The sequence below is a fragment of the Halyomorpha halys genome, unplaced genomic scaffold (genome assembly GCF_000696795.3).
Source record: "Halyomorpha halys isolate HHAL.00 unplaced genomic scaffold, Hhal_1.1 Scaffold68.1, whole genome shotgun sequence".
Taxonomy (NCBI): domain Eukaryota; kingdom Metazoa; phylum Arthropoda; class Insecta; order Hemiptera; family Pentatomidae; genus Halyomorpha; species Halyomorpha halys.
Genome location: NW_027116161.1, coordinates 1,023,604 through 1,039,992, shown reverse-complemented (window position 1 = coordinate 1,039,992; position 16,389 = coordinate 1,023,604). Strand labels below are relative to the sequence as shown.

The 16,389-nt window shown below is 33.5% G+C and overlaps 1 protein-coding gene across 1 annotated transcript in view; it reads left to right on the top strand.

Moving 5' to 3' along the window:
* Positions 1 to 8,814: 8,814 nt before the first annotated feature.
* LOC106692721 (zinc finger protein 708) overlaps positions 8,815 to 16,389 on the top strand; it is a gene marked incomplete in the record, with an annotated part of 25,732 nt that continues 18,157 nt past the window's right edge. Inside the window, 3 exon segments of the mRNA XM_067053039.1 lie at positions 8,815 to 9,382; positions 11,237 to 11,390; positions 15,154 to 15,269. Of these exon segments, the coding sequence (XP_066909140.1) occupies positions 9,254 to 9,382; positions 11,237 to 11,390; positions 15,154 to 15,269 (399 nt within the window).

Below are 16,389 nucleotides of genomic sequence, written 5' to 3'. Positions count from 1 at the left end.
AAAAAATACAAGAAGTCTATATTAATACATAATTTTCCTCTTTTCTAAACCTTAAGATATACCTAATTTTTAATGTAACTGGTGATTTGGAAGTGCCACATTTGTAAAAAAAATGAACATATTCACTGTATCTATATAATATATTGATCATATTTTTTCTTGACTGTTAATAATGTAAGTTTTTGAGGATTTTTGGGTTCAGTAAATAATAAACAATACCTTGCACGGAAACTGAAAACACAGTCAAATTTTGTAGTTTATCAAGAACCTCAAAAACATATGAATAGTAACTCAATACAGATATTTATTTACAGGTATACATATCATATTGAAATAATAACATAAGATATGAATCAGCAGTATAATTTACATTTTAGGTAATTATTTTAGTGTTATATTTAATATAACATAAAATACGTATAATCTAATTGCAATCAATCAGTTCTGCATAATCTGTAAAACTTACATTTTCTGGATTTTCTTTTTAAGAAGTATAACATATTAATTTCTATAAATTTTTAAGGTTAAAACTTCTAAAGATTAATATAAACTATTTAATATTTTTCTTCACGTTGTATGACGTTTCACATATATGACGTGGATGAAAATTGTTGATTAAAATAAATTATTATTTTTAGGATTATAAAAAAAAAATTAAATTAAATCTGTACCGATACAATCCATGAAGGGCCATTACTTTGTAAAGAAGTACTGTTGTGCAAGGAGTTGATTTGGTCAGAATCACACTCGACCGCCAGATTTTTACTCAGTCAAGGGTACCCAATTTAAGAGGCTGGGGCGGAACCACCAGAACCCACAGGAGTCGACTCACGCCTACAGTGTAACAGAAAATAATTTCTGCCAAGCCGGATTGGAACTTGGGTCCTTAGAGTTGGTAGCCACGGGCTTTACCCCGTGACTACCGGGCTCCCTTTAGATGATAAAGGTGCATGAATCATAATCATAATCGAAAAATCGTCTCGAAACGTTGTACAACATGAAGAAAAATATAAAATAGTTTATTCTTATCTTTTGAAGTTTTTTAACCTCAAAAATTTATAGCTCTTTTATATTGTTTAGTACGACTAATTTTAATAATATATTTAGTGCAGAAACAATATATTTCGCATGAAAACATAGATATTTAAAAAAAATATCAAAACAACTAAGGAAATAAAAAACAAATATTCGTCTGATAAAAACCCCGAAAAAAAATAGTATATATATTAATAATATTGCCACGGTTGACAGAATTGTTGATCTGGTCAAACATCTGATTCATTACGATTTCTCGAGAATTTAGCAAGTCTGAGAATTCATTTCTTAAGGTTCTGGGTTTGCAGCTTTTTTATGTTGCGAAGCATGGTAACCCACCGGTACACAGTGTTTAAGAGGTCCCGAATTTGGAAACAAATATTAAAATACGTTAAATAGCTTTCAAAACTTTTTTATACTAGTTTAATTGGTGAGTTTTGATCAATATTAGTTGTCGAGAACACTTTTGTCAACGAGGTAGAGAGAGGTGAGTACTTTTTTTTTACTTTCACTTTCTGATATATGGAATATATAGTAAGGGGAAGTATATCGTACAAAATTTCGAAATCGATTTTTCAACAGACATGCACGTCTTAGTTCAAATAATCAATTCTCACGAAATTGCGAGGGAGTGTGTTTCACAAGATGAAGTACAACAAAAAAAAGTTATACAACAGTGTGAGATTCCTACTCACCCAAGTCTTCTTTACCACCCCACACAACTGTCAATCATTACTCCACAGGGCAGAATGGCTATATACAAACTTCTTCTTAAGACATCTTACTTAAGCTAAGCCATTGTCTGGCCTCTGCTTTCTAGCTCTTGAGCTCTGAGCATTCTGCCAATTTGCGCTGCATAGTATGTAGTACTCTAATTCTCCTGCCTAGACATCATCGAACCGACTAGGTTTTCCAAGACTGATTTCTTTCCAAGTTTCATATCTAGCTCTTCTTTCTCTTGAGAAAAACCGGAACAGAAGAACAAATGTTCACTGTTTCATCCATGGAATGACAAGGCGGCACGATGATCTGTATAGTTTGAAGCGGGCTAAGTAGGCCCTGAAGCAACTCTGTAAGCAGTTAGGTGAGGTAATAATCAACCTCCCCGTGTTTCCGGGATATCCATGCTGATTCATCGGGAATCATATGTTGGGTCCATCTTCCCAGTGTAACATTTTTCTTTTCTTTTGATAATGCAGCTCAGTGAGCATTTTCTTTGGAACATCCGGCTTCATATGCCAAAAGATCAATCGGAGGCATGTCTGCGATGAAACACATATCACCGAAGGACACAGTGCGAAAATCTTGTCGACCACTGTTGGTTCACTACGGTTTGTTGCTCAATTGCTAAAGTAAAAATGACGGTGGCCTACAGCAAGTGGGATGAAACGCATGATTCTCTGGACATTACTTTTTCACCCTGATATTCTCCTATATTATTTTTTTTTTAATTATTTATCGACATTTACAACTGTATTTACATAAAAATACATCTAGTAAATTTGATGTTAGATATATTCAGAACCTATTAAGCATTCGTCAAAAAAAAAAATCTGAAGAGATGAAATTGTCAAAATATTATTTTAGAAGAACATAGTTAACCGTATGAAGTAGATTGTTGGAAGATAGTCCGGGTGGGGGTCAATAAAGGTATCAAAATAGTAGATGAAAACTATTTATTGTTAACAAACGTTTCGTACTTTGCAAGGCTGCGTCAGGACTGATAGATTGAAACAAATATGATAACTGGTCATAAACTAACGATCAGTTTCGGTTAAAACCTTCCTTTGTGAGATCAATATGTGCTCTTGGCTAGGGAAAAGCTTATAAAAATAAGGTCATAGTACACGGCAAGGGCCTACCAAGAATGAAAACTAGGGGGGGCATAGTCGTTCAGATTGTGAACATTTAGCACGGAAAAGGCGAATGAGACCTAAATTTTAATAAAATTATAACACTGTTATTACAATTACAATTTTGCAAAAAATAAAAATAAAAGGGGCAGCCTTTTTTTCCCGCCTACAACTGCCACAGTTCAGTTTTTAAGGTAAAAGAGTAATTTTCAAATAATTATATTCATGGTTTACATTACCGCCCTGCAATCGTTCTTGAGTAATATATTTTTTATTGTAATTTAACGGCTTTTTCTTTCTATTAAAGATTAAAGACCGTTGTTGTTTTTGACTATCCGCTGTCGTATTTACACATCCGAGAATCGTAATATTTTTATAGACCCATTTTAATACCTCCTTCAAGACATTGTGAATAACACGAAGCAACATCACGTCATTTGTCACGCTGTAACCTGGTTACCCTCAAAAATAATAACTACACATGCCGGCCACCGTGCGATAGAAAACAACTGGATCGGGTAAAGTTACGTTGTCATCACAATAACCCTTCTGCTCAACATGGACGAAGCCAAGAATCGGCGAACGAGAGGAGAAGAGAAGACGGCGGCACCGCAAAGACCCACCACGGACTTCAACAACACATGAGACAGCGATCGTCAGGACGACAGAGGCAGTGTGAGCACCAAACCACTATCTCCTTCCCTCATGTGCCCCTTCAGGAATTAAATTTGGTTCTATAAGAAATTATAAGTTTGCTAACCAAAAAGTGTCTCTCAATTTGCTTTCAATTTATTTCGTGGAACTCTCTCAACATGCAATAAAGAACTTCTGATCGTAATGCACGTATTGGGCCACTGAAGTTGCTCATCCGCCTTTCCATCTAATATAAGCAACCTCTTAGACATCAAATTCTCATTACAACGACCGAAGAATTGTTAGTTACTTAGCAGAAGACCTTAGAAGGAATGCCAAGTTTTCCGAAATACCGGTGCAACTCTATCTACTTAGATCTTTTACGAATTAGGTCAAACGTATTTATGGATAAAATATAAAAAGTATTCAATTAATACATCAATATATTTTAACAATGTTATTTTTATTCGGAAATCAATATCATAGATTGTTATCTTATTTCTCAAAGAGACTTATCAATAACATGACCTGATATTCCTTTGTAAGAAGAATGATCCTAAAATTAGAATTTTGACCAACACAATTTATAATTTGTAGTAGCTTTTGGTTTTTCATATTAAATACAATTTTTGCATAGTTTTTAAACCTTCCTACTACAACAAGGTGGCAACTGTAGAGGAAATTTTTTTTTTTTTAAGAAAAATGAAATTAAACCTATTTTTTTTATTGGATTATTTCAAAATCTTAATCAATTAATTGAGTCTTATGAAAAATTGGTTCAAAAATAATTAATAGGTAAGTATGTTCGAAAAGTTTTAGTATTCAATTAATAAAAATATTCCTTAATTTTTTTTATTTATTTAATGTGCTTTACAACTGTACAAATAATAAATACAATAAGTAAATATGTTGTATGTTTCATATACACTTGAAAATCTTGGAAAGGGGCCACCCATTAGTGGTACTTCAAGCATTAATCTAAATTAGAAGGTCCCGTGGCCATCCTCTTTTCAGACGATCTCGGAGAATGAGAGATTAAGAACTAATGGGTTAGGATGGGTAAGGAGTTTGGAATGAAAAGACGCATATCTGTTTTGGGCCAAATCGCCAACGAATGGGATGTTGAGGTCTTTGTGGGTGAGTTTATTTGTAACGTAATAAGGAGCATCAAGGATTTTACGTAGGATTTGTGATTGAAAGGATTGGATGCGAGAGGAATTTGATGGTTTGGTAGAGCCTCAGAGATCAATTCCATATGTCCAAATTGGTCAGATTATCGTAGAGTATAGTAATTGTTTGTAGTGAATGGGAAGTTTAGAGCGTTTGTCAAGTAGGTGTTGTAGCAATCGAAATCCACGAGCAGTTTCTTTTTGTTTCAGTCTTGTATGTGGATTCCAAGTAAGTCTCTTGTCAAGATGGTGTCGTAAGTATCGACTCTATTCACGAGGCGTTAGTGGAGTATATACAAAGGATACTGTAGGACAGGAGGGTAGAGGTTAACGGTTTTTCAGATGCCTAGGAGGATTATTAGGTAATGAAGGAGAAGCCAGGTTAGAAACAAGTGGATTTGGGTGGTTGGGAATTTTTCCAGGATGGAATGGAATGGTATCTAGTTTTGACCAAATCGGCAACATATGGAACATTAAGGTCATGATGGATGACTTGATTTGTGACAAAGTAAGGAGCATTAAGGATTTCGGACTGTAAGGACTGGATTCGGGAGGAATTTGATGGTTTAGTGGAGTCCCAAAGCTCAACTCCGTATGTCCAGATAGGCCTTATAATAGTCATGTAGATTAATCTATAGTAATAGATTGGCAAGTTAGACCGTTTGCCTAGTAAATGTTGTAATAGTCGAAATCGACGAGCTGTTTCCTGTCTTTTCAGTCTTGTATGAGGATTCCATGTCAGTCGTTTGTCGAGATGTAGTCCTAAGTAACGGATCTGTTCGACAGGAATAAGTGGGGTATTATTAAAGGATACTGTAGGGCAAGAGGTCATTGCCTTACGACGAAGGGTAAATGTGATTTGGGGGGATTTATTGGAATTAATTTTAATCCTCCAATTTTGACAGCATTCTTCAAGGGTGGTGATGTGGGATTGGAGGGTTTGTGATACAATGTAAGGATCATTGTTCATTGACATGTATCATCGGCATACGTCCTTAAAATTTAAAATCGCTTTTAACACTATATTTTTGACGCACAAAATTAGAAGCTACAATCAAATTTTTCTGGGCCAGAGAAGGCTTTGATTCTGAGATAATCTATTTTATTGAAAAAAAAGTAGAAGTGATTTCAATTTGTTTAGTTCTGTTTTTTTGGCCAGCTTTTCGTTACTTGTTTTTCTTATTAAAAGCAATGAATTAATTGTAGCTTGAATCGGTTTGAGAACATCAATCATAACTTATAACATCTCTTCGTAATTCGTTTGTTTTTAACTGTTAGTTAGTAACTCAGTCATTTCGCAAATTCCATCCAAGGTTGGCACCTAAGAACTTACCACCAACCGAGCATATTGGGATTTAGAACAAAAAAAAAGATTTGGCTTATATTTGATGTTTCATATGGTTTTGTATGATCCCAGGAGCCACATAAACAATTATGAATTTTTTTGTTTATACACTTTTTATTTATTGATAGATATTACAATCTACCACACAGATGTGGGCAATAGGTAATAGTGATGAATGATCACATTCATAATAAAATAAAATAAGAATAAAAGTAAATAAATAAATGAAAAAGAAAAAAAATCTCTCTTAAAATATATACAAACAGAAGAATAAACGAAATGAACCTAATCAAACTGTGTGTATGAAAAAAAAAATAACATAATGATAAAATAATACAATCTCTAGTCACATTTACAATCTTATATATAAAAAGTTACACAATCGACCTGATGATCCCTGAGGCCACTCTATCCACACGTGTAAGGGGTAGAGCAGAGCTCAAAAGATCCCAGCGCATCCCTCTCGCCTCATCACTGGTAGTGAGCCATTGGAGGCTGAGCAAGTGCGCTAAAGCTGCAAACACTCAACTTGAGTGGAGAATCTAACCATTGCCAGAACTCCAATAGTCCATTTTTAATTTACAATAAGTCTCTTGGTAACTGGCGTTTCAACCTTCTAGGTGGGCTATAGGGATGGGTGGAACTAGATAAGGTTTGAACCAAAGGATTAGGATGGTTGGAAATGGTTTATATGGAATTTGAAGAATTTGGTTGGTAAGATGTCAAGGACAAAAGGGATAAATTATGAATTAATGAAGATAGTTCACCCGCTTGAAATTTTCGCTCAAAAAATAAAGTTTTTTTTTAAGATTCACCAGAACAGATCTCATACATTTTTGTTTTATTGTTGTCTCGTATTTTTTTTTTTATACCTTCATTTTATATTCATAAGACATTTCAGTAAGTAAAAATGAACAAATTTTAAAATGAGCACAAATACGATTATTTTATTGGAAAACAATACGATTTACCGAAAATTATAAACATATTTCCCTTATTTTTCAATTTGTTTTAATATTTATAAATATAGAGAAGATTCATATTTTAAACAAACACTTTTTTTGTTTTGTTTTTTAGTTTTCTAATTTAATATATTTATTACTTAATTGATTGAGAGTGGTTAGTGTTAATAACAACACAACTTTAATTTGATTAAGTTTCCTCTCAACAAAGTTTATTTTAATTTTCCAACGTTTCGGCCTTTGGGTCATTATCAAGGAGATAATCTCAATTATTGACTTGTCACAATTCATTAAAAAGCGTTTTACACTTACAGGCCAATTGTCTATGTCAGATATAAAAATATATAATCTATACAAAAATAAAATAAATACAAAACAACTGTTTTTAAAATTTTGTCTTCTTACCGAATACAATAACAATATTAACAATAGAACCTAACTTCAACATATGTTGATGTATTGAGATTATATATTTTTATTATATATTTTGGCAATTCGCTAGTAATTACAATACGTTTTTAATGAATTGTGACAAGTCAATGATTGAGGTTGTCCCCTTGATAATGGCGTAGGGGCCTAAACGTTGGAAAATTAAAATAAACTTTGTTGATTAAAGTGGATCAATATAAGTTGTGTTATTATTAATAGTTTTTTTAAGACATGAAAAGAAGTAAGATTGCTTAATGGCAATATTAAAGTAGAGATCTTCGATTCCAAAACTTGAAAGATCTGATTCATACTTTTATACTCAGTTCGATTTAACTTTTCTGGCAAGCTTAGTTAAAATGATTCAGAATTTCATTACTTATAATTGTACTGATTAGAGCTAAAGATGATCGTATAAGATCGAAAGCTTTAATGTAAAAAAAATAAAGTGGCCAAGACAAGAAATTAATTTTTGTTCATAAGAATACGAAATCAACATCTCCATTCATTTTTCTCAATTTTAGCAAAACTTAATCTTACCTGGATAATACAAGGCAAGAATATGGTGACCAATTAGCAATTAAAACTACACAAAACACTCACAGGATTTGTACATTTAGAGTAAAATGCAACACTAATAATTTTGTGCGCGCGGTACACCAGTGTTACCAGGACTCTGTTTCATAATCATAAACTAATACAATTAGTCTTGTAGATTTATCTTAATTCAATTACCTTGACTTGTGCGATAGTAACTTATATTTTAGTATTTTTTAATTCCTGTAATATCACTAATAGTCACCCCAATCATAAAAAAAAATAAGCAGTTTGTATACTTGTAATATAAACTAATACTGTTAGCTTTCATTATGAAACAGGGCCCAGGTCATACCAATTATCAAAGAACATATTAATGTCAGTACTTCTTTTTTTAATCATTATACTAATGGCTTTATTCTGGAGAGATTATTACATAGATTACTTCATGATTACAAATGTAAACAATTTTAACGAGTAATCAATTTTAACTAATAAAGTTATAACAAAAGTAAAAGTAGAAAAAACAATCTTATCAGTTATTACAATTTTTTGGGGGGACCCTCCTTCAAGGGGTGCTCGGGCGGCCGCCACGTTCACTCCCCCCTCACTTTCACGCTTATAGTGCCTGCTCCAAAAAAATGTATTCACTATTTAGTTGAAGTACAGTTTTATGAAATATTTAATTAATAGAAATATTTAGTGTTATTTGCTTATATTAATAAATATTGATAGTTCATTATTTATTAATATAAGCAAATAACACTAAATATTTAATTAATAGAAATGTTCAGCTTGTTCGTTTGTATGGAAATATTAGGATCTTATTATTGTTCATATCTCAATGGACGACCTCATTTAGGGAGATAAGAAATGGAGAGGTTATTGTTTTGATTAGTAGTTCCTGTATAATTTGAGTTTATATTTGGTTTTATGTAAACCTTTGTATGTCCTTAGCCGAATTTATCCACATTCTTAGTTAAATGTTTTATTTTATTTTTTTTTTATTTTGATGGAAGTGTTGTACGATTTAAATTATCGTTAACCATTGCTTTTGATTAAAAATTTGCTAGCAACGTTCCACTATTTTTAGGAGAAGTTTGTCGGGGGGTGCGGTCAGCAAAGAACAACATAAATAAACAAAACCATATTTATTTATTTTATGCCGACGTTTCGACCTGAGTTTCAGGTCTTCATCTGGGGTTGTGGTGTAGAAGGTAGGCTAGTACACCTCATGATTCCACTATTTTTCATTGAGCTCTAGTTTTTCATAATTTATCAAAGTCATGAAGCATGTCTGAAGAGAAAGAAAAACTGGACAAGTTGCCCTTCGAACCTGATTTAACATTATCGGATTGTCAGACAGAACTTTCTCATAACTCATCAATAATCAGGCAGGAAAATGAAGGAATACTAAGACAGGTAATAGCTGTATTGTTACTTTTATTTTATAGGTACACGAAAATGAATTGAATAGAAGCCCAACAGCTAATTTAGGTTTAAATGTATTGGATGTCACCATTACACATTCAATATGTACATGATGTAATTACACTTGATACATGTACTATATTATATGTACATTTATAGATGTACATATGCGTTACAGAGCAGAAATGTAGTATACTTACAACAAAGGTGTTGTAGTATTGAAAGCATTGATCCTAATAGCATATAAAATTGAAGATGATCAATGTTTTAAAATTAAAATAGACTAGTTACAAACATTTCAAGAACAATGATGTAGCCTAGAACACATATAAGTGCAAATATGGGTTGCACTTAGCAATTAACTTAAGTAACAACTCTTTATGAATGGATTGCACAGATATTAACATTGACGGAACCAAGTACTACAGCAATGTAGAATGTGCCTGGCTATTTGGAGGTTAATGTACAGAACAAATTATAAATGAATACAAACTAGAATCTTTTTAATACAATTGTTTTGTGTAACAGTTTAAGTTTTGGCTTATGTCCAGGTCTTAAACATTCAATCTTAATTTGTTACATTTACTGATCTATTTTGGCTTACTAATATTTTTATTTACATTGGTTTTAAATGATAGAAAATCTAGATAATACAAAAGATAAAATTTCAATTTTAATAATAGAGTAAATTAATTGTTCATTTGTCATATCCCAACATTATAATTTAGAGGTACTTGGGATTTTTTTAATGCCATATATTGCTACATTCCCATCTTATGTTAGGTGATAACGTTCCTGAAATCTTGCTTATGAATTTTAAATTTCATAGAGAAATGTTTATCAAAATAAATAATAATTTTAAATTCTTTTTTAAAGTTTCTCAAAATATTCAGCCCAGTTTGTATAAATAACATCCATTCAATACAGGATTTGAAATTTTTATTTATTGGTTGAACAATGGTTTTTTTTGGAGGGAGAAGTTTTATAAATTTGACAGAAATACCATTATGACCTGTAGAAGTTTTAAGAATATTTCATTGTGGAGAATATAAGGTCATTTAGGGAGTATGTCTAGACTATCTTCAGGTTGTGATATAATATATTACATTCCCAACAGGTATTAAAACCAGTAATACCTACCTCCTTTTTATCCCAAAGTGCAGTTGCCATGATTTTACCAACAGACTTTGCGCAGACTGTATATCTTCTGCTGCAGATAATAATAATTGCTGACAGATACTGTGAAATAATGAAGAAAATCGCTGACCTGCATTTCAAGAACCTGAGTAGAGGAATGTAGAACAAAAACATGTAAGCTTTCTTCTCGGCAACACTTGCCCGTGTTACCTGTGCACGAACCGTTATATGTTACCCTTCAAACTGTTGCTTTTTTGCAAAAATTTTAGTAGAACATTATCACCCACCCTCCTTGATTGGACTTGGCACCCAGTGACTCCTACCTGTTTCTTAAGTTAAAGAACATTTGGCCAGAAGTTGATTCAGCTTTGACTATGATATGGTATAAATGAGGTTCAATGTTGTCTCATGGAAAAGGCAGAAAACTGGTTTGATATAGTTATGCAAAAACCATCATAGCATCTTCAAAACTATGACCAAGTTGGTGATTATATAGAACAAAAAACAAATATTCTACCTTTAAATATTTTAAATAATAAACTAAATTCCATTCTTAAAAAAAAAAGTCTTACTTTTGGGATTACTATTGTGTATTTCTTGTAATTAGAGCGAACTTGAAAATTCAGTACAATATTGTCTTTTGAAATATATACATTTCCTTTGATTGTTTACTCTGGGATACTGATTAATCTTTTAAATTTTCTGTAGGCACTTCTTAATAGTCCAGGAAAAGAATTTAAGCTTGGATGGGCTTTAAGCGAAGAAAAGATGTTGCCATTGATTATAGACTTATGTGATAGTGAAGTCAGGAAGCATAAGAGTTGTGATGTTGTTGAAGCAATACAACTGACATATGCCTCAGGTATGTTAACCTTAGCAAATCTCTGTAAGTTTATATTGCAAGTTTTCTTATCTTGTTTACAATCCAATTTAATGTTATATGCAAGAACTATAGCTTTTTGCAATAATGTATGTATTTTTCTTACCATTATATAGAAATAGGTATTTAATTTTCTTCCAAAATGAAATAATTTTCTTTTCAAATTCAACTAACCGCTATGGGCAAGCAATTAATTTTTTCCTAAAATTCATCATCACTTTTTTCTTCATTTAACATATCTTGGATTATAAATTAATTCCTTAGAAGTATTTATTAATAGGTAACTTATTATTCTTGAAAATTTATGATGAAATTAGTTCAGTCTATATTTTTTTTAAATACAAATGTTTTAACGTTTTTTTGTTCCTTGTTCCTGTCTTTGAAATTTTGTGATAATAATAGAAGTGGTTTTAAATGGAAAATAGATTGTGATTTTACTGTTCTCATCCTATTTTTATTGACCTATTCTTTGTGCTATTTATTGTATTTTAATTTGACTTTGGCATAGAAATTTTTTTTTTTTTTCTGAATTGTTTGGATTATAGTCTCATACTTTTTCTCTGTTTGTTAAAATGGCTCAATGGATATTCTTATTTTTTATTTACTGACATAGGAATCTATATAAAGCTTTTGGTAGGACAAATCTTACTATTGTTTTTGTATAAAAGTATCGTTTTCTTGTGTTGTGGTTAGGGATGTGACGGCCGTGCGGGTTGCTCGGTTCGGAACCTTGTGGGTTCGATTCCCACCTAGGGCAGTTAAATATTCATTTTTCGGTGGTCCCGAAGAATGAATCTTGACACTCCCACCTTGGTTAGTATGCAGCGGCAACCTAGGTAGCCGTCAGGGGGTGGCAAAAAGCGGACTTGTTCCCCCACCGAATACCAGTACCAGTGTTGTGGTTGGTAAGTTTCTTTTAATTAGGAGAAGTTTTTAGATCCTTACCAGTTTGGTACTGGGTATTCTGAGGTACACATTCTCTGCATGGAGCTGGAACCTCATGCAGGATCAAAAAAGGAGACTGGCTACCATACGGAGATTGGCTCTGCTGAGAGTCACGAAGACCTACCAAATGGTGTCGCATAATGCAGTGCAGGTGCTGGCCAGAGCACGATGCCCCTGGACCTCATCCTCAAGGAAGATTTCATTTAGTAGAACATTTCATGTATGGAAAGTGGCTGGCGAGCCAGAAGGGGGCCTCTCTGAGGAAGTTCTTCCCTACCATTCATTCAAGACTGAGAGCTAGATGGGGCCTCCCAGATTATTAGGTCTCGCAGATCATGACGTGACATGGTGGGTTCCGGGGAAAGTTACAAAGCTTTGGGAAGAACATCGACCTGTTGAGTCTCTGAAACTGCAGAGCATGTAGTGTTGAATTGCACAGCCTTGGAAGGACATCATGCCGTTAGTGAGGAAAACCAGGATATTCGCCCTCACCGAGACAGACTTTCCTCGTCTGAAGGAGGAGGAGAATTATCCCTTCCTCAGGGAGTTCATGTACAGATGGAAAGAGGTGGTCGGCTCGATGCATTTCAGGTTAGGAAAGGCTCGACCACCTGAGATCGGTGAGCCACCAATACAAGAAGTTGAAGTTGAAGAAGCAAACACATACTGAGACTAGGAGGGCTGGACCAGGCTGCATGCTGGAGGAGGCATCCGGATGGATGCAGGTGGATAAGGTGCAGCCCCATCTAACACCCACAGTTGAACACCAATAAATAAATTTTAAAAAAAATTTCCTGTGATAAAATAAAATTAATAATTACTGGTAGTACAGTTACCCTGGTTGGCATGCGTTACCCTAGCACTACCCCCCTGCTGCCGAACCCTGTATGCCAGAAATGGTGAGGAAGAGGAATAAAAAAAAAAGCTCCTCATCAGTTAAAAATCATTTCTCACAAGTGAAGTGATGATTTCTACTACATTGAAGATGATTTGATTTTGGTATGAGGGGGATTAAAAAATGTGTAATAAGTGAATTGTGATGAAGGATATTCAGAGTTGCAGACCAGGGAACTTTACATGTTGACCAAAGAATAATGTATGAGCTTTTGTAAATGGCTTTAATTTTATTATTTATTACTTCTTTAACAGCCATGTTAACTTCTTTAACAATGTTATTCAATTAGTGTATTTAATTTTAGTTTATGGTTCAACAAGTTGATCAAAATTAATAAGTTTTCTTCTTTGGCGTTCTTCCCTTAGATAGCCAAGTCAGGGATTAAAATAAAAATTTGATTGTTCTCTTGGGGTCTTCCAGGCTTCCATAGAGCTTTCTCTGCACCTCAGTTGGAAAGGGCCACATCAGTCTCCTTTGCTCAAAAAACAGCTTGCTTGCACTTTTGGAGTATATGCCAGGCCTTCTTTTTTGTTTTTGTAATATCGCATCCCAATTCGGTTGTTGCCCTCCTCAGCCTCAAGTTCTGAGAAGATGAATGTCTATCTACCTTATCTCATAACTGAGAAACACTGTTTTCCCGCATGTCAAACTCCTCAGTCCTATTGTGTGTTTTTACAACCTCTAGGGATGCTTTCTTTTGCTGCTTGTAATGAGGCTGGGGTAAATTGCTGGGCAGACATATTAATCTTCTTTAACAATACATTGTTCATGAGATGTCCTATTTGGCCTTCTTGTAGTTCCATCTAGGTAGGAGAACTGTTTCAGAGGCTAGAAAATCCAAGTCTATCTCAAGCGTGATTGACCTGTGGTTGTTTCCTCCAAGTTGGTTTGTCATCAATGGCTGTGCAGTGACAGCCAGATTGCTTAATGCAAACACTAAGTCCTGGGTGTTAGTTGACCACATGACATTATTTGGCAGATTCTTCATAATATCATTTATGAAGATTAGGAATAGTACTGGGTAATTACCATTCCCTGGGGCATGCCGTTTTCGAACATTGTGAATAGGATATAGGAGGATTATCAGGTCTGGTAATTAGTTCTAGGACACCTTCAGGGTTTCAACTTTCTCCCTCGCTGATCTAAAACACGATATCCCCACGAAGGGGATGCATTGATAGTGATGAGCATTGAAGTCTCCTATTACGACACAGTTGTCCTCATGGACATCCATAGCTTGATAAAAGAGGGTTTTATCGTTGGGGCAATAAACATTGTACAGCTTGAGTTGTCTGTTTCCAATCTGCACCAGTATTCCAAAAATCTCTGCCTATTTTAATATTTTAAACACATTTTCTAAGGGTATATCCTTGGCTGAGAGAGAGTTTCACACCATGGTGAGGATTCTTCCCTTATTTTGGCCAACACAATCCTTCCTGAAGACCTAACAGCCTCTCACACCAAACCGCAGGTTGGAATTGAGACAGGTTTCTTTTATGCAGACTAAGTCCATAGCATCTTCATGGATCCTGTTAAGGAGGGCTAGTTTTCTTCTTTTTCCTTTGTAGACTTTCCTCATTCCATTACGTGATTCTGAAGCCCTTCTTTTTCTTACACTTGCTAGTAAGGTCATAAGTCAAGCTCCTTTCTCTGGCCCTGACTCCACAACCAGGGAGGGGAGGAGTTTACCACTAATAACATGGAAGTGGCCCCTCCGAGTTGGTTCAAATTCTTTACTTGCCTGGAATCCACAAGAGTAGCTAGGTCGACCTTAGGTAAAGGTGCTACTTCCTCCACAACATTTTATTCCCTTATAATTAATAAGTTATATAAACCTTTTAAGATTTTTATTATATATTTCGAAGGTTGTTTTATTTTTATTATTTACTAAATTGTTGATTTCAGGAGGTGATAGTAGTGAATACACTGCACAGCTCTTATCCCAGTTGACATCATCAGCCCTTCCTACTATCAGCTGCAGTCAGGTTTCCTCTGTGCTGTCTGCTCTTGAACCTAATTCAGTAATAACCAATGTTTATAGATTTAAAAGATTTTATTTGTTATAAATGTGTATAGATTTTTTTTTCTCATTCTAGAAAAATAATTATTTCTTTCAAAAGTTGATTTTATGTAATGATAATTATTTAAAGATATACAATCCTGTAATTATTTAAAGATGTCAACTTCTAATTATCTGCATTTTGATAGTTCAAAGTGATATAAATAGAAAAATATGTATTTTATTTATCATTTATCTGAAGATTTATGACCCAGATAAGTAAAACATATTATAAAAATGTTACCAACTTCTTTCACTCACTCTTGAATCTGAATGTATTGCAGCAGAACAGAAATATCAAATATACATTTTCAGTTTTAATTACACACTGAGTCAGTTTGTTAAGTAAAACTAACTGTTATGATACCATCAAAAATAAAATAAAAGAAAATTTCTTTATTTAAAGACCACATTAGTAAATTATTACAACCAATCAAGAGTATGAATGAATAAACAATTTTTCAATATTGGTTTAATAAACACTTTATTCCTCAGGTACCAGACTATCTCATTTTTAAAAAATTGCCATTAAAGGCTGTGTTACTTACTGATAATGTTGTATCTCATCCTGCAGAAGTAAAAATTGCTGCAAAGTTTTTACTACCAAGTGTGACTGCTCTCATTCAGTTCTTTGTTCAGGGGGTAATACTGTGGAGGAAAAAGATTGAAAAGGGTACTAGCTGTGTGTTTTAGGAAATTTTTTACAATATTATGTATTATATATAAAATTGCAGCTGCATGAATATCAAGAAAACTGTCCACTCTCTTGAAGTCATGGAGAAAATTACTATCAAGTGTGAAGATTGATTTAAATTTAAAAAAAAAAAAGCAATACAAAAAGCTAGCGAAAACCATGTAAGTTAAATTAGTGATAACTGTTCCTAGAAGGAAAAAAATGGGTGAAAACAACATTATTGATGGGATAAACTGTAATGGTGAAGATCCTTGATTTGAGCCCTTTACTTATGAGTTCATTGTCAACAAAACAAGAGGCATTGAAACAGTTGATATTAAATTTGGAGAAGAGATAAATTTGATTTACACACACACACACACATATATATATATATATATATAAATAT